Source organism: Oikopleura dioica, chromosome XSR (genome assembly GCF_907165135.1).
Source record: "Oikopleura dioica chromosome XSR, OKI2018_I68_1.0, whole genome shotgun sequence".
Classification (NCBI taxonomy): domain Eukaryota; kingdom Metazoa; phylum Chordata; class Appendicularia; order Copelata; family Oikopleuridae; genus Oikopleura; species Oikopleura dioica.
This window is the reverse complement of record NC_137294.1, coordinates 7899448-7915514: the sequence shown is the minus strand read 5'-3', so window position 1 is coordinate 7915514 and position 16067 is coordinate 7899448. Positions and strand designations below refer to the sequence as shown.

At 45.1% G+C, this 16067-nt stretch overlaps 9 protein-coding genes across 11 annotated transcripts in view; all 9 read left to right on the top strand.

Moving 5' to 3' along the window:
* Positions 1 to 19: 19 nt before the first annotated feature.
* Positions 20 to 2187, top strand: LOC145706439 (uncharacterized). 3 transcript variants are annotated; one of them, XM_081783842.1, is made up of 6 exons: positions 682 to 1039; positions 1080 to 1252; positions 1353 to 1594; positions 1637 to 1681; positions 1737 to 1796; positions 1963 to 2187. In XM_081783842.1, exons 1-6 carry the CDS (start codon positions 832 to 834, stop codon positions 2054 to 2056), a joined length of 822 nt encoding a protein of 273 aa, XP_081639968.1. In that variant the 5' UTR covers positions 682 to 831; the 3' UTR covers positions 2057 to 2187. The 3 variants fall into 3 exon arrangements, 2 of the variants coding, with proteins under 2 accessions (XP_081639968.1, XP_081639969.1); XR_014134686.1 differs by lacking the exons at positions 1737 to 1796; positions 1963 to 2187 and adding an exon at positions 20 to 169 and having other exon boundaries at positions 214 to 1039; positions 1637 to 1687; XM_081783843.1 differs by lacking the exon at positions 1737 to 1796.
* A 2-nt stretch (positions 2188 to 2189) lies between these two features.
* LOC145706444 (H/ACA ribonucleoprotein complex subunit 3-like) lies at positions 2190 to 2562 on the top strand. The gene is made up of 2 exons (XM_081783848.1): positions 2190 to 2336; positions 2381 to 2562. The coding sequence occupies exons 1-2, from the start codon at positions 2225 to 2227 to the stop codon at positions 2461 to 2463; spliced, it is 195 nt and encodes a 64-aa protein (XP_081639974.1). The 5' UTR covers positions 2190 to 2224; the 3' UTR covers positions 2464 to 2562.
* Positions 2563 to 2569: 7 nt separating this feature from the next.
* LOC145706441 (uncharacterized) lies at positions 2570 to 3642 on the top strand. The gene is made up of 5 exons (XM_081783845.1): positions 2570 to 2763; positions 2807 to 3072; positions 3116 to 3253; positions 3300 to 3467; positions 3513 to 3642. The coding sequence occupies exons 1-5, from the start codon at positions 2598 to 2600 to the stop codon at positions 3567 to 3569; spliced, it is 795 nt and encodes a 264-aa protein (XP_081639971.1). The 5' UTR covers positions 2570 to 2597; the 3' UTR covers positions 3570 to 3642.
* Positions 3634 to 9110, top strand: LOC145706437 (clustered mitochondria protein homolog). Its single transcript, XM_081783839.1, is given in 12 exon segments — positions 3634 to 4474; positions 4477 to 5042; positions 5395 to 5907; positions 5952 to 6221; positions 6264 to 6521; positions 6566 to 6877; positions 6917 to 7174; positions 7272 to 7559; positions 7607 to 7867; positions 8405 to 8459; positions 8518 to 8627; positions 8673 to 9110. Coding segments are annotated over 12 exon segments (3768 nt in total). The 5' UTR covers positions 3634 to 3666; the 3' UTR covers positions 8742 to 9110.
* LOC145706443 (large ribosomal subunit protein eL33-like) lies at positions 9022 to 9701 on the top strand. The gene is made up of 3 exons (XM_081783847.1): positions 9022 to 9187; positions 9415 to 9510; positions 9556 to 9701. Exons 1-3 carry the CDS (start codon positions 9054 to 9056, stop codon positions 9659 to 9661), a joined length of 336 nt encoding a protein of 111 aa, XP_081639973.1. The 5' UTR covers positions 9022 to 9053; the 3' UTR covers positions 9662 to 9701.
* Positions 9675 to 11205, top strand: LOC145706440 (nucleosome assembly protein 1-like 1). The gene is made up of 6 exons (XM_081783844.1): positions 9675 to 9823; positions 9867 to 10055; positions 10099 to 10594; positions 10642 to 10781; positions 10856 to 10978; positions 11020 to 11205. The coding sequence occupies exons 1-6, from the start codon at positions 9746 to 9748 to the stop codon at positions 11059 to 11061; spliced, it is 1068 nt and encodes a 355-aa protein (XP_081639970.1). The 5' UTR covers positions 9675 to 9745; the 3' UTR covers positions 11062 to 11205.
* A 26-nt stretch (positions 11206 to 11231) lies between these two features.
* On the top strand, positions 11232 to 11879 carry LOC145706442 (small ribosomal subunit protein uS12). Its single transcript, XM_081783846.1, has 3 exons — positions 11232 to 11383; positions 11429 to 11638; positions 11683 to 11879. The coding sequence occupies exons 1-3, from the start codon at positions 11297 to 11299 to the stop codon at positions 11815 to 11817; spliced, it is 432 nt and encodes a 143-aa protein (XP_081639972.1). The 5' UTR covers positions 11232 to 11296; the 3' UTR covers positions 11818 to 11879.
* A 28-nt stretch (positions 11880 to 11907) lies between these two features.
* On the top strand, positions 11908 to 13997 carry LOC145706438 (cilia- and flagella-associated protein 45-like). The gene is made up of 8 exons (XM_081783840.1): positions 11908 to 12024; positions 12113 to 12350; positions 12392 to 12468; positions 12510 to 12646; positions 12689 to 12989; positions 13034 to 13260; positions 13300 to 13733; positions 13776 to 13997. Exons 1-8 carry the CDS (start codon positions 11929 to 11931, stop codon positions 13844 to 13846), a joined length of 1581 nt encoding a protein of 526 aa, XP_081639966.1. The 5' UTR covers positions 11908 to 11928; the 3' UTR covers positions 13847 to 13997.
* Positions 13998 to 14019: 22 nt separating this feature from the next.
* LOC145709115 (polyadenylate-binding protein 4-like) overlaps positions 14020 to 16067 on the top strand; it is a 3188-nt gene continuing 1140 nt past the window's right edge. Inside the window, exons 1-5 of the mRNA XM_081786798.1 lie at positions 14020 to 14150; positions 14194 to 14481; positions 14657 to 14873; positions 14919 to 15664; positions 15738 to 16061. Of these exons, the coding sequence (XP_081642924.1) occupies positions 14052 to 14150; positions 14194 to 14481; positions 14657 to 14873; positions 14919 to 15664; positions 15738 to 16061 (1674 nt within the window). The 5' untranslated portion in view covers positions 14020 to 14051. The remainder of the gene's footprint in view (positions 14151 to 14193; positions 14482 to 14656; positions 14874 to 14918; positions 15665 to 15737; positions 16062 to 16067) is intronic.

The window sequence follows — 16067 nt, the reverse complement described above, 5'->3', positions numbered from 1 at the left end:
TTCTTTTATTTTTAGAATTCTGATTGATGCGGGAAACCTTAGATCGAAGTCGGCAACCCTTGGAAGATATTTCTAACAAGCTCGAAAAAGACTGTTTTGACGAAGGCGAGAAAGAAGAAGAATGTATCGTTGGACGACGGCAAAAGCTGTCCGAATGTTCGGAATATGAGTAAAGACTTTTCCATTATCCCGAATCTTGTATCAACATTTCAGACCTATCCCCGACCAAGGCGATACTTGCTCTGGATTCGATTTTGAGCATCATATGTTCAGCGACGATTCCAACTCGTCCGACTTTCGCTTTTCGCAATCTTCCGTCGGAGAAGGAGAGTCTTTCTCCTCCTTGAAGAGCCCTTTGGTTTTCCCTGGTCCGACTCGCTCTTCTGGTCACATGGATTCCTCGGAGAAGGAAAATTCTAGCGAGACGACGATCGATGAACCCTCTACCTCAAATGTCTTCCCGGCGCCAGAAGAATTCGAGCACGCTCGTGACGCTGCTCATGTTTCTCGACCACCTGCAGATTCGCTTTTTCTAACTCCAACGAGCAAATCGGTGCCTTTTCAAGGGTTCTCGCCGTCTTCACAAGATTCCTCCTTCCTTCAGTCTCCAGGCGACACTGGAATTACTTCCGAAGAAGAACTTGCCACAGGCGACGAAGAGGAAGAAGAGGAAAAGAACGAATGCCCCGAAACCGTCGAGGAAAGGGCAACCGAGTCTTCAACGATTATTGACGATGAAGATGTCAAGATGCCATCGATTACCAGCGTCGAAGTCGTCAAGGTTTATGACCTCAGAAGATCACTTTCTTCAAAACGCCGCCTCAACTGCGAATGGCTTTCTATTCCCAGCGAGGGAGAGCCACCTTTCAAGAAGTTCAAGAAATTTCATTTCGATTTCAAAAAGAAGTCGAGAAAACATTCATCGAGCCTGCAGAATTTTACAAGCTCATTCGTGGCGATTTCTCAGATCAGCCATTCAAAAATATGCTCGTTCTCGATTGCCGATACGGCTACGAACATAAAGCTGGTCATTTCAAAGGTACTTTCTTGAACGCTTTTCTCGAATTCCAACAATTTAGGAGCAATCAACTCCAACTACGGTGGGGAAGCTGACTGGAAACAAGTCCTGCTCAAACACACATTTGACGACTCGAAAATCGATGGCCAAAACACAGTCATCGTTTTTCACTGTGAATTCTCACAGAAGCGAGGACCCAAAGAAAGGGAGTGGTTCCGTGGACACGATCGTGCTGTAAGTTTCTTTATTGCATAACAGCTAGATGACGTCATTGTTGAGTGACGCAATCTTCTTCTTCACGTTATTCTTTCTTTTCCTAAAAATGAGCTTTTAGGTCCACAAGTGGCCCATGCTCGCCTTCCCCTTTACTCGAGTGCTTAAAGGGGGTTTCAAAGGATTCTGGAGGGATTACCCCATTGAAGAAGTTCCAGCGGGCATCTACGTCGCCTCGAACGAAGGACGGGCGCCAATGTACGTCGCTGAGCTAGATGCAAATCATAGAATCGAGCAGAGGGATTCGCATAGACACGAAAAAATACGCGAACGTGCAGAGAGAAAAGCGAGAGAAAGACGACGGTAATTTCTAATACTAATATTAAAGAACTAATCATTTTTTAGCGCGGTACGGGCGTACCACACGAATTGCCCTGTTGGACCAGCTGGGTAAGAGACCCTTTTTAACTTAAATCGACAATTTTTAACATTCGTTATAAAATAGTGAGACCCAAGTCAAGATCAAGCCCATTCCTTTTGGGGGATCTCCAGACACCCCTTATCGGTAAAAATTTATCAACGCCCTTTATCAACAACCACTTATCAAAAATACTGCCATCGACATTTATTGCATGTTTTTTCTCTGTGTGACAGAAACAATGAGTTTTATCCAGTTTCTCTCACACAGAGATTGCCTCATATTTTTACAGAGTTGTCAATATGACTTTTAGGCACACGCGAAGCCGAGACAGAATTTCGCGATCGAAGACGATCGCCCCTGGACGAGGTGTAAGCAGTAAATCTACCTCGAAGAAGCTCTTCTAATGGAGAAGTTCAATTTAAACAATATTTTAATTTATATATCTATAACTGCCTTTACCGTACCGCCACAAACAAGGTTATTATCGTAAGCTCGCGGGCTTGCACCTTCGGGTGCTATCCCTCAGGCTTACTTAACCTGATTCGATTGAATTAATTTTAAACGATTTCAGAATGTTTCTCAAATTTTACTTGAACGACGAAGGAAAGCGAGTCTACACTCTCAAACCCGTCTCTCCCGATGGAAAACCAACCCAGTCCGCTCATCCTGCTCGATTCAGCCCTGGTAAGTCGACAGTACCGTTTCAAATAGTAAACACTTCGTTTCAGACGACAAATTCTCACGAGAACGAGTGACGATCAAGAAACGATTCGGCCTCCTCCCGACCCAGGAGCCCGCTGTCGCTCTTTAGATCTTTCTGCTTATTACTGCTTCTTACTGAAGTTGATCTGTCTCGCGTCGTGATCCTTTAGTCATAAATAACAGCGAAAAAAGTCGTCTGTTCATTTTTGTAAGGTTATTACAAACTTTGCTTTTAGAAGTTGTATGATCGACTACAACATCGAGTATCAGGACGTGGGGTGTGATCCGTACTTCTACCAAAAAGAAAACAACTACTTCCACCCAACTGTGCTTTTCTTGGCGAATACGCGTGACTCAAAAGCGCTAAAAAAATACATCCGAGATTTAGCGGACGTTTACAAAAGCATAGGTAACAAAATCAGCTATTCTCTTCTCTAATTTCCATTGTCTAGGCTGTTCGTGCATCATCTTACCCTATTCTCTCGAAGAAAACATCCTCGATACGACTGATGACAAGAAATCGGAAATAGCATTGACGCAGATGGGAAGCGACATTTGGGCTATTCTGAATGAGAACCAGATCCTCAATGAGCCCATTTTCTTTCACTGCGTTGGCAAGGAAGGAGTCTTTGCTTACTCAAAAATGGCGAGTAAAAGCCTTGCAGATTATGTTGCGGGAGTCGTGGTTGAGTCTTTCGACCTTGGTCCAGAAGCCAATGTAGGGTTTGATATTTTGAATCCTTATCTAGTTTGTTTTTTAGAGCAACTGCTCCCTGCTTGGAGACAACGATTTTTCCTTTTTTCGTCAGCTGTTCAATTTTGTAAGAAGCATCTTCGCTCCCATAGAACTATCGAAGACACTGAAGAGCCTCGCCTCGATGCTTCCTAATTGGCCAGAGGCAAGTCATACGGAAACATTTTTTCGTTGTTATAAAATTACTATAGTTGTTTTTGGTCGAGGATCACCAAGTGTCCGCAGCTAGATCAATGATCTACAGTCGACCAGCTGGTTCTGAATATAAACTTGTTCTTTCCAAGTTTCCGCAGTATCCAGGGGGAGAATTAGCAACGCCAGGTCTCAAATACATCTTTCCAAAGAGTTATCGACATCAGGTACTAATCGAGCTGATAAACACCTCTCCTTAATTTTGCTTTCAGGTGTTTCGCTTCATCCGACGGAGCTGCGAAGAAAGCTTCAAAGAGACTGCACTCTGATAATCTGTCATCGTTCATCCCATTTTACCTTTTCTATTTTTGTATTGTGAAGAAATATATTTTTGATATAAAAGACGTAGCATCGTTTCTTTAAAGAATGGCTGCTGTAGCCGTAGCACAGGAAACTAAACTTCCTGAGCTTGCTCCTGAGCCATCACATGACGATATTATCGCCGAGGAGAAAATCGCTGATGCGAATGTGACAGTCAAAATCGATGTTCCTGGCTCTAAGGTTTTCGAGCTTCAGTTGAGTCTCGGAGAACTGGTGAATGATCTTCGCGGCTACATCACCGATCGGGAAGATTGTTGCCAGAGAACGTGCTTCAGTCTTCAGTTTAACGGAGTTCCACTCGATCACTTTGCTGAACTTCGCTCCATTGAAGGTCTTACCGACAACGTACTCCTCAAAGTTGTCGAAGAGCCTTACACGATTCGAGAAGCTCGCCTTCATGTTCGCCATGTTCGCGACTTGACCAAGTCTCTCGACTGGGTCGACGCTATGAACGGTCTCAACGGAGCTTCCATGAGCTACTTGAATACAATAACAGAAGGTGAAATTAATCCAAAGAATGAGAGTGAATTCCTCGCTCCCAGGCATGCCCAGCAGTCCGCTGAGCCAGTATTCGAACCTCTCTTTCCTGCGCGCTCGGCGGAGGCTAATTGTCTGTCTCGTCTGGCCATGTCCATGTGGAATCCTCCTCCCAACCCACGGAGACTTCGCGGTGATCTTCTCTATCTTTCAATCAAAACAAACGAAGGCCGAGCGTTTGAAGTAACTGCCTCCCCTCGCGGATTCTACGTTAATAAATCTACTATTGACGAGTTCGACCCTACTCCAGCTACTGTTCCGTATCTATCTCATTCTTTGGTGGACTTGCTTTCACAGCTCTCTCCTGCTTTCAAAAAGGGTGGGCACTAACCAATAAAAAACGATGCTCTCTGCACCCATTCGAACGTCTTCCCACAAATTTCCAACTCTTCTCTTGGCTCGCTCCTAAGGAAGAGCATCAGGTGGATTGCGTACGAGCCGAGGATGCGTACACTGCTCGAAGCACGGAAGAACACATTCCAGGACAGACACGAGAATGGAATGAAGAGCTTCAAGCTGTTCGAGAGCTTCCAACAAGCACAATTCACGAGCGACTTCTTCGAGATCGTGCCTTCTTTAAAGTCCACTCAGATTTCGTTTCTGCGGCGACTCGAGGCGCTATGCTTGTTGTTGACGGGGGTGTCTTGGCGATCAATCCTGGAGATGAACCTCGCAGTCAGATGTTTATTTGGAGCAACATATTTTTCTCGCTTGGCTTTGACGTCAGGGAGCACTATGGTAATTTCGGAGGTGATGCGGCAGCTTTCGTGGCTCCTCTTCTCGACCTGAAGGGGGTTCAAGTTTACAACCAAGCAGATGTCAAAGGTCTCCACACCCTGGGTACTGTGATTGTCGACTACAAGGGCTTCCGCGTTACCGCTCAGGTCCGGTTTCAATTTAATGTGCCAGATTTGCTTCTCGTTTTGCGGGAAAACTATAGGTGCCAGCCTAGTACTATCATACCTTTTAAGAATCCTCATAAAAAGATCTTTTGTTTTATCGAGGCCGATTTTTAGATTTCAAAGTCATTTCCGAGTTTTTATCGGTTTTTGTGTTTTCTAGTGCATTTTTCAAGTCCATGTAAGTCCGAAGCCATCAATTTTTTTAAAATTTTCGCTCAATAAATCGACAGATCTTGTCAAGACGATTCCAAAAAGGTGTCAAAGTACTAGATTCGGACAGCCATGTAGAAATTAAGGGATAGCCTTGGCACATTAAATTGAAACCCTGCCTCAGTCGATCATTCCAGGAATCTTGGAGCGCGAACAAGAGCAGTCTGTTGTATACGGCTCGATTGACTTCGGAAAGACAATCGTTTCTCATGAAGATTATGATGGTCTTTTGGAACAAGTAGCGAAGACCACAAAACAGCAGATCCACAAGGCGAAGAACTCTGACGGCAAAGAAATAACCATGTACACCAGTGTGGAGACGAAAGGAATTCAAGGCAACGACAAGCGTAATTACGTTCTTGACTTGCTCCGGACGATGCCACCAGACGTCAACTTTTTGGGAGACGCGCTAACTAAGGAAGATATTTCTCTTTTCCCCGAAAATCTTAAGGAGCTTCATCTCCCACGAACACACACGCATAAACTCGCTGCTCATAGACATGAACTTGTCGAGGCGTTCTGTGAGAACAGATACCTTCAGTATTGGAAGCTTGCGATGAAGAACTTTGCTGAAGCAAAGAAGGAACTTGACGCGATGCAAGAGTTAGGCGAGGAGGAGAAAAAAGTAAAACTAATGGTATGTCAATCCATTCCTTTTAAATGTCATTAACTTCTTCCCAGGCTAAAAACACCCAGTCTATCAAAGAAGCTGCCAGTGCCGTCGGATCAATTTCCACCGATGAGCTCGACATAAGATTTAATCCTGACATTTTCTCGCCCACCGTAAACGTCATCGCCGATGACGCTGAAATTCGACGTCAAAAGCAGTTAGTTGTAGATGTCGCTGCCTTCTTGGTCAATGAGCAGATTCCAGCCTTCATTCGTGAATGCAAAGAAGGACAGGACTCTTGCCTTGATTGTGTGTCAATGGTCGAAAATTTGCATTCGAAGGTAAAATATGCAATACATAAGAAGTTGATTTATTAAATCAAGGGTATCGGCGTTCGATACCTCGGAGTTATTCAAAAAGCCCTTCTCGCGGAAGAAGATGCGAACCTCGAGCACGTGATCAACACTGTTAACGCGGAGATGATTTCTCGTGCCATTAAGTGGATCTTCCGAAGCTATCTTCAAAAGACCGACCAGTCTGTCACCGGACAGGCTGTTGCGCATCTTCTCAACTGCTTATTCGCTTCCTGCACCGTCCAAATACCTCAGATCTTTGATGACATAAACGGAAATCCCGAAAAGGTATCGTAAAAACATCTTGCAATCTAGTGAATACACAATTTAAGTCAAACAAGAAAAAGAAGAAAGGAAAGAAGCCCGCTGCAAAGCAGAATGAATCCTCTACCTCCATCGGATGGCAGCGACTTACGAACGAATGGATGAGAGTCACCCCCGAAGGAATTTGGCGAGACGTTGAGAAGCGCGCTCGCTCCTACTTCCACGTTAGCATTGATTGCAAGTCGATCGACCAAATCTGCAGCAGTTACAAGATTCAAAAAGCATCGCTCTTGCGGGATGTCTGCTTGAAGAACGGAATTCAGATTCATCTTCGTAACTACGACCTTGCGAGTAAAACGAAGCAGCCCTTTACAGACGAGGTAAGTCTTGCGAATATATTGTATTCTAAAATGTATTAGGATATCATGTCTATGTTTCCGATCGTGAAACATTTGAACCCGAAGGCAGCTGATGGAAATGCTCTCTTCCAAAAAGGTCAGCAGTGCATTTCCAAGGGATACATGAAGGACGGTCAAATCATGATCCAAGAAGCTCTCGGACTTTTCACTTCTGTCTATGGAAATGTCCACGCTGATGTGATCTCGAGTTACAGACTGTTGGCTCGCTTGGACTACATTCAGGGCAACCATACCGAAGCTATTGAAAAGCAGCACAAGGTAAATGCAAAATTTGTGAACAATAGATGAGTACAATCATTGCACTATCATGTTTCTGAAATCAAGGAAGAGAACCCCGCGCAAAAGTACAATTCAGGCGTGCTTGCTATCCGAGCGATGTCACGGACTGGACTCTCCTTCCACCATTCAAGAGTACATTACACTTGCCCACTACTGCTTCGCTACCAACCAAGTACCTGCCTCACTGAAACTTCTTTACCGCGCTCGCTACCTCTTGAAACTCATTCACGGCGAAGGCCATCCCGAAATGGCAACCATCGACACGAATATCGGCTTGGTACTTTATTGGGCCGCGCAGTTCGATGCCGCCGAGGGCTTCTTTAAAAACGCCCTCAGTATCTACGAAATACACCAGCCACAAAATGTGCGTTTCATAAATTCAGAAAGAATCTCTAATCCATTGGTCCCTAGGTTGTGAAGCAAGCTTTGGGTCATCATCTGATTGCGCGTGTCCTTAGTTTCAAGAGCAACTATCGGGAAGCGATCTCGCACGAGAAAGAGGCATGCAAGACATACAGGACTATTCTTGGCGACGAGCACGAGAAGACCAAGGAATCGACGGAATTTTTGAAGCATTTAACGCAGCAGGCCGTGTCACTTCAGAAGACCATGAATGCGATGAAAAACAAGGAAAATGTCAAAGCCAATTTGCCCTCTCCCGCGGTACCTCCGGAAAGTGTTTCCAATTTTATTCAGCCAAATTTATAAGTAGATTCTAGGCTCAGCTTTTATAACGCTTATATTACTTTCTATTTCTTAAAATTATAAGAATCATTCAACCATTCATTCCCCTTTAGATTGCCCTTATCATTTACAACATATGTAAACTCGAAGTAGGATTTCCTCTTTTTCGGAAAATACTACGTTCATTGACCGTCGTCGCGCAGAGTCGCCTACGCCCGTTTTCACGTAGGCGTCACATGAGCCGCCCACTACTGCGAGAAAGATTTTTGCTGGAAATTCCTTCTTATCCCCTACAAAATCGGTTCTCCGAGTAGAAAAAGGGGTCATCAGAAACAACAGAGGAGCAACGATGGGAACGCACACTCGCCGCACTGATTGGCCAAACGGCTTAAGTTTTTTATGCGCCTTTCCCCACGTGAGACAAATGTTAGCGCGCCGTTTTAGCGCTATTTTCCCTTGAGAGATATTTCACCTTTACGAAGCTAGTTTTTCTTGGTTGTACTTTTTTGGAAATGCTGATAAAAGCAGCACCGAAAGGTGTTAGAGACAATGAACGTTGCAAATGGGATCTTTTTCGCTGGTACGCTCACGAATAATCTAATTATTATCGGTTATTTATTTGTTTAAACTGATTTTAGTTTCGTCAAAGCAGCGGGAACAGATCAAAAGAATCGAGAAGGCTGAAATGGAAAGAGAAATGAAAATGATTGCCAAAGAAGCTGGCGCCTCGGACGACCAAGTCCAACAGGCATGGAAATATTTGGCGATTGAATTTTTCACTTACGAATTGTAGGCGATGAGGATCGCGAAGGGGGTCCTACCCTCTCAAGGGGACCAGATCGAAGAAGAACAGCTCGACTAAGAAAGAGGAGACTTACCGTTTAGTTGCCGTCAGTCTTCAACTTCACTTAAATTAATTTATTTATTGAGCCCAAACTGGCAAATACTTAGCCTCACCGTATTTATTTGTATATTTTGATTCCCCGAAGCTGCATCAAGTCTATTTCGAGCGGCTGTTGATTGTAAGAGTGTTTGTCAATTTGGTATCAGCATCAGACTGAACGAAGTTCATTTATTGTTATAAACTGAACACTGGTTGTTGTGTGCGCGACGCGTTCAATCCTTCTCAACTCGCCTCTGTTCAGAAATCCGACCAAAATCTTAACTCCTCAACATGGGCCGTCTTTACGCTAAGGGTATCTTCACCGGTTACACTCGAGGTCTCCGAAACCAGCACGAGAAGACTGCTCTCATCAAGCTCGAGGGTGTCAACAACAAAGAAGACACCGCCTTCTACCTCGGCAAACGGTAACTATCGCTTTAGTAAGAGCTTCATCAGTGCTTAATTTTACTTCAGCATCTTTGCTGACATCTAAAACCAAAGGACATAATGGAACGCATTTTTTACGTCCTCACCTTAGCCATAGCAAAGATAATTTTTGAAATCCTTGCTACGGTTCCTTCAATCTGACTGGGAGTGCGTCCATCCCATGTCACCCTTTGTAGAAGGGAAAGGCTTATCAGGTTGGGTTTAGAGTCGCTTACGTCTACAAGGCCAAGGTCAAGACCCGATGCACCGCTCCTGGTGCCGCCGCTGACCGAACTCGAGTCATCTGGGGCAAGATCTGCCGGTAAGCACCATCAGAGAATGTCTCCTTTTTAACCACCGATTTCAGATCCCACGGTAACTCCGGATCCGTTCGAGCGAAGTTCGCCAAGAACCTCCCACCCAAGGCTATGGGCCACCGAGTCCGAGTTATGCTTTACCCATCAAGCATCTAAACAATTACTGCCCTTGTATAATATACTGAGGAAGTAAACTGCTGCTGAAATTACCCGCCACTTCTTAAGATATTCTGTCGAATAATGTCTGCTGACAACGAATCCGGAAAGTCGATCTCGGCTCAGCTCATGCAAAACCCAGAACTCCTTGCTGCTCTTCAGGTATTACCGCGCAGAATCATTCAATTCCTAAATGCTATTGTAGTCGAAGCTCGATGGTCTTGCTGGTTTGAACAGCGAATACATTCGCTCTTTGCCCGCCGAAGTCAAACGACGAGTCAAAGCGCTCAAGGTTCTCCAGAAGCAGCAGCTTGAGATCGAGGTTGAGTTCAACAAGGAGTACCACCAGCTTGAACTCAAATACCAAGAGAAGCTCTCTTCCGTCATTGACACCGTAAGTCATCGAAATGAGATGAGTCTCTTGACTGATTTCTTAGAGAAAGCAGATTATCATCGGACAGAAAGAGCCAACTGACGAGGAATCGAAATGGGATTACAGTGATGATGAAGATGACGTTGTCCAAGAGGTGATGGAGACTAAGGAACAGGAAGCTGCCGAAGCGAAGAAAGTCGCTGGCATTCCCGAGTTCTGGTTCACCATCCTCAAGTCTACGCCTCCAATCGACCAGATCATCGAAGAACATGACGAGCCAATTCTCGAGCAGCTGATTGACATCCGCTCCAAATTGACCGATTCCTGCGATCAAATGGCCTTCACCCTCGAATTCGAGTTCGCGGAGAACGACTTTTTTGAAAACAAAGTCTTGACGAAGACCTACAAGCTTCAAAATATGATTGATGAGGATAACCCGCTCGGATACGAGGGTCCCGAGATAATTTCTTGCCAGGGATGCAAGATTGACTGGAAGCCTGGTAAGAATGTCACCGAGAAGATTGTCAAAAAGCGCCAAAAACACAAGGGTCGCGGTACAGGTAAGCTCTGGAAGCATTCCCCTCGAGTGTTTACTCATACAATCTAGTCCGAACCGTCGAGAAGAAAGTCCTGAACGATTCGTTCTTTAACTTCTTCTCCCCACCCGAGGTCAAGGATAACGAGGAGCTCGACTCGGACACCGAAAATCTCCTTGACAGTGACTTCCAAGTCGGTTCTTGCATTAAGGTTAGTCATCTTCTCTACGACGTTGAGTCTGAGTGAAAATAAAATAATGACTTGGGAATAATTTTAATCTTTAGGACCGAATCGTCACCCGTGCAGTTTTATACTTTACTGGGGAAGCGCAGGCCGCTGAACGAGAAGACGATTTTGACGATCTTGATGGTGAAGGAGAGGATGAGGATGCTGACTACGCCCCAGACGTGAGCTTCTTTATTGAAATGTTTAATTAACTCTTCCCCAGGGCGAAGCTGCAGAAGGAAACCCCGAATGCAAACAGCAATAAGGCTGTTCTTAGATAACGACGAAGGGTGCTAAGCACTGCCTTGCTTGTTTAGAAAATCGAATCTACCATTAACTCACTACTGACATGTGCAAGTTCAATTCTCTAGTTGTCGAGCCCATCCACCGCGAAGCCCTTAGCGGGGCCTCACTTCAACACAGACGCTATCATTAAACGTTATAGAGAAAACACCTAATCTGACTCATTTTCAGAAATCTAACTCAAAAATAACCCAGCAATGGGAAAGCCACGTGGTATCCGAACCGCTCGAAAGATGCGAAACCGAAGACGTGAGCAGCGTTGGGCCGATCTTGGTTACAAAAAGGTGATAGTCTACGCAAATCTTATAATAAGTGACGCATACATTCAGGCCAACCTCGGAACTGCCTTGAAGGCCAACCCCTTCGGAGGCTCTTCCCACGCCAAGGGAATCGTCCTTGACAAGATCGGTGTCGAGGCCAAACAGCCAAACTCCGCCATCCGAAAGTGCGTCCGAGTTCAGCTTATCAAGAACGGAAAGAAGATCACTGCCTTCGTCCCCAATGACGGTTGCTTGAACTACATCGAAGAGAACGACGAGGTTACCGTCTTTTGTTAATTTTTGACTTTGTATCTTTTGTTCAGGTTCTTGTCGCTGGTTTCGGTCGATCCGGTCACGCCGTCGGTGATATCCCCGGTGTCCGATTCAAGGTTGTCAAGGTCGCCAACGTCTCCCTCCTCGCTCTCTTCAAGGGCAAGAAGGAAAGACCAAGATCTTAAATAACTCTTTCCCTGTTCAAACCCCTTTGACTGGATCTGCAAATACAGTGCCAGACGGAAAATTGTCGTTGTTGATTTCATTACGGAGCGAATAAACATGGACATTATAGAATGCCCAGCGAGTCAGTCAAAAGTGGTCGCATGTCTGGCAAGTACCGGGTCAAGTCGCGAACCTCACAGGTTGACGAGACATTGTTCAGCTCAAATGAACGGCTCAAACTACCTAAATGCGGGATAGAAAACCTGCGTGATATTAACTGAGACTCGTAGTGATTTGGTGTGAGCCGTTAAACAGACCCAGGAAATCCTGCGCAAAAATCGAGAACATGGAGCGAAGCCAAAAAATAAGCCAAAGGAGACAGTCACGATCATCACTAAGGATCTGATTCGGACAATTCCAGTACCGCGAGAAGACCCTTCTGGTAAATCAATGGTCATCCCACGAGGGCACTTTCAGCGAATTAAACAGTCTTCTCGTGTTCGTTCTCAGTCTGACATTGAAAAGGAGGCCGCTGTGCGCCAGCAAGAGCGCGGTATGATTAATCCTCTTCATTTTTTGTAGCCTTTTTTCTAGAGGAAGTTTCTGAGGCTGCCGCAGAAAGAAAGGCACACTTCAAAGAACTTGACATGGATAGAGCTAATCAACACCAGGTTTCAATTGATTTGTTTCAGAGAAATCAGAGTTTTTCTAGCTCAACGACCTCGAGTTAGAGACGAAAAAAGAAAATGAGCACCTTCTAGAACAAGCAAACGCCTTGAGAATGGAGCAGGAGGACACGGTTAAGAAGTTGAACGAGCTCATTCTAAATGCCAAATGCCATGCGATCAGGTTTTCTGGTTTTCTTTGTTGATTTGCTTATTTTTTCATCAGAGACGCGCAAATAGACGAAGTCGAGGAAATCAAAAATGAAATGGATGAGGAAAATAAGCGCCTTGACATCATGATGGAAGTTCATCGATTGAATGGTATCAAAGAAGCCGAGCGACTCGAAAAACAGAAACATCTGCAGCGACGGGAGGGCGCTCGCCAAATTCTAGAGCAGATCAAGCTAAACACTGAGACGCGTCTTCTCGATGCGGAACGGAAAAACGCCGAGGCTCAGGCTCTTGTCCAGTACATGAAACAACTCCAGGACGATGATATCAGAGAACTCGAAAAACGGAAGCATAAGGTAAGAGAAGGCAAGAATATGACTGTTAGCATACTGTCTTATAGCAAGAAGAACTCCTTCATGAAATAAATGAGATCAATCGTCAGGCGCAACTGTCAAAAGAGCGAAGAATCGAACAGGAGCGCATTCAAGACGCGAAAGTCGTCGAGTACAATAGACTTAAGGCTGAACGTGAAGCCGAACTCGAAGCTGAGCAGCTCGCCGCCAAGGCAGCTAAAGAAAAGGAAACTCAGCGTCTTCGTGGCTTGCAAGAACGAGCGCAAGATCATCGGTGAGTTAAGAAAAAGATTATTTATTCTTTATTATTCAGTGCTGCTCAAGACGCTCTACGAGCGAAGAGGAATCAAGAAGAGCAAGAGCGTGCTTGGAGACGAAAAGAGAAAGCTGAAGCTGAGAAGAAGGCGCGCATTGATGCTGAGATGCGTGCTGCTCGAACCTCTCAGATTAAAGACAAGCTCCACTTCCAAGCAGTTCAAGCTCATAGGGAGCGTGCTGAATTCGAGCGTGTCTTACACGCGCAGGAAGCTCAGATTGCGAAAGAGGAAGATGAAAAGCAGAAGAAACATCAAGTCCTTCAAGTCCATTCACAGCAATTACGTCAACAAATCAAAGAACGAGAACAAAATAGAATCGACGATCGACGAGCCTTTTTCAGGGAAGCCATCGAAGCAGAAAAGGAGCAAAAAGAATACCAAGATAAACTCAATGAAGTCGTGGAAAAGAAATTAGCAGAACTCCGCAAAGGTAACCAGCATTGATCGTACTCTTCCTTGATTTCACTTTTAGTTGGCATCGATCAAAAGTACATCAATGAAGTCGTTCGAAAGATGAACCAGCCTAAGAGACTTACTGATTAAAAATGAGGCATTTTAAATGCCCCTTCATTCACTCACATTCGCATATTCTCTCCCTTTTTTATTATATTCCTATTTCGATATCTGCTTTATTCAATCTGCAGCTGTAAAAGTTCTTTATATTTCCATACCGATATTAAATTTTATTTTTCTATCTTAGCTCAAACTGTTTATATTCAGGGAAGTTGTCGCTGTAAGACAAAAGAAAATGACGACAGTTGCACCGTCTTATCCCATGGCGAGTCTGTACGTAGGAGATCTCCATCCTGAGGCTACAGAGGCAATGCTTTACGACAAATTTTCACAGGTTTTACTTACGCTTCAGAAAAACGTTTGCTAGACTTTTTTAGGCTGGTCCTGTTCTTTCTATTCGCGTTTGCCGCGACATGATCACACGCCGATCGCTCGGCTACGCGTATGTAAATTTCCAGCGACCCGAAGACGCAGAACGCGCTATCGACACAATGAACTTTGATGAGCTGAAAGGCAAGGCCATCCGAATTATGTGGAGTCAACGAGATCCCGCTCTACGTAAATCTGGAGTTGGCAATATTTTCATCAAAAACTTGGACAAAACCATCGATAACAAGATGTTGTACGATACCTTTTCTGCCTTCGGAAATATTCTCTCTTGCAAGGTACTGAAGACAGATATCGGTATTTATACGGGCTTTTATTCGTTCCGCTCGAGTGTGAAAAAAATCAATGCTCGTGTTTTAAGACGGCCCAACAGAGACTTTTGCGTGAATTCACAGTGAAGACGAGTTTACCTTGCTTCTCTTTTTGCATCACGGAACATAAACACAAATTTAGGTGAACACAACTCTCACTGGCGAGTCGAAGGGATATGGCTTCGTTCACTTCGAAACTGAAGAAGCGGCCGTTAAAGCTATTGAGAAGCTAAACGGTATGCTTATGAACGACAAGAAAGTCTTCGTCGGTCGATTTAAATCACGCGGCGAAAGAGTCCGAGAGTACGGCGATCGAGCCAAGCAGTTTACCAATGTGTTCATCAAAAATCTCCCTGCAGGTTTGACTGCTCTTTAAAGAACCCCTTCTTAACCTATCTTGCTAGAGTGGGACGATGAAAAGCTAACGCAGGTCTTTTCCGAACACGGAGCAGTGATGTCAGTTGCACTTGCAACTGATGAAAATGGTAAATCTAAACAATTCGGCTTCGTTTCGTTTGAGACACACGATTCCGCCGAGAAAGCAGTAGAGAATCTGCATGATAAAGAATTCGACGGCAAAAAACTGTACGTCGGACGAGCACAGAAAAAGGCAGAGCGTCAGGCTGAACTCAAAGTCAAATTCGAGAAGTTGAAGCAAGAGCGCAACCAGCGATACCAAGGCGTCAACCTTTACGTCAAAAACCTCGATGACTCTATCACTGATGATATCCTGAGAGAGCATTTCGCCCCTTACGGAAACATCACCTCCGCAAAGATCATGACAGATGCCGACGTCGAGGGACGAGGAAAACCAGCGGCCACCGCTGAAGGAAGCGAAGAAGGCAAAGAGGGTGTGAGATCAAAGGGTTTCGGATTTGTTTGCTTTACAAGCGCGGAAGAGGCCACCAAGGCAGTCACAGAGATGAATGGCCGTATCATCGCCTCAAAACCCCTTTATGTTGCTTTGGCCCAGCGCAAGGACGAACGAAAGGCTCATCTCCAACAACAATATATGCAGCGTGTTACCACAGGCATGCGTCTTCAGGCCTTCCCTACGAACCAGCCGCAGTATGGCAATCTTTACATGCCTCCTCCAATTCAACAACACCCCTTCCGCATGTCGATCAGGCCTACTCCCAGATGGTCACAGGTAATACTTCGTCTTGTATATCTAAAATTGATGTTTTTTCATTTGTTGATAAAATATAAATTGTATTTAATAGCCTTCGCAGTACGGCCCAATTGTTCGCGGTCAAATGCCTGGTGGCCCCCGACCTCAGAACGGAGTTCGAGGAATTACGCCCATTGCAAGGTTTCCCGCGAACAACTTCCCCGCCCGGTCGGGTTCCCGACCCAACCAGAGCATCATTTACAAGCCCGGTGTTCGAAACCCACTGCCGACTCCAGCCGAGGCTCAAATCGCAGCCGAGCCTGAGCGTCCTCAGACCAATGATGCCGAACAGCCACTCACTGCGACCATCCTTGCCGCCGCTCCTCCACAGGAGCAAAAGCAAATGCTTGGAGAACGTCTCTACCCAAGCATAAGAGTATGA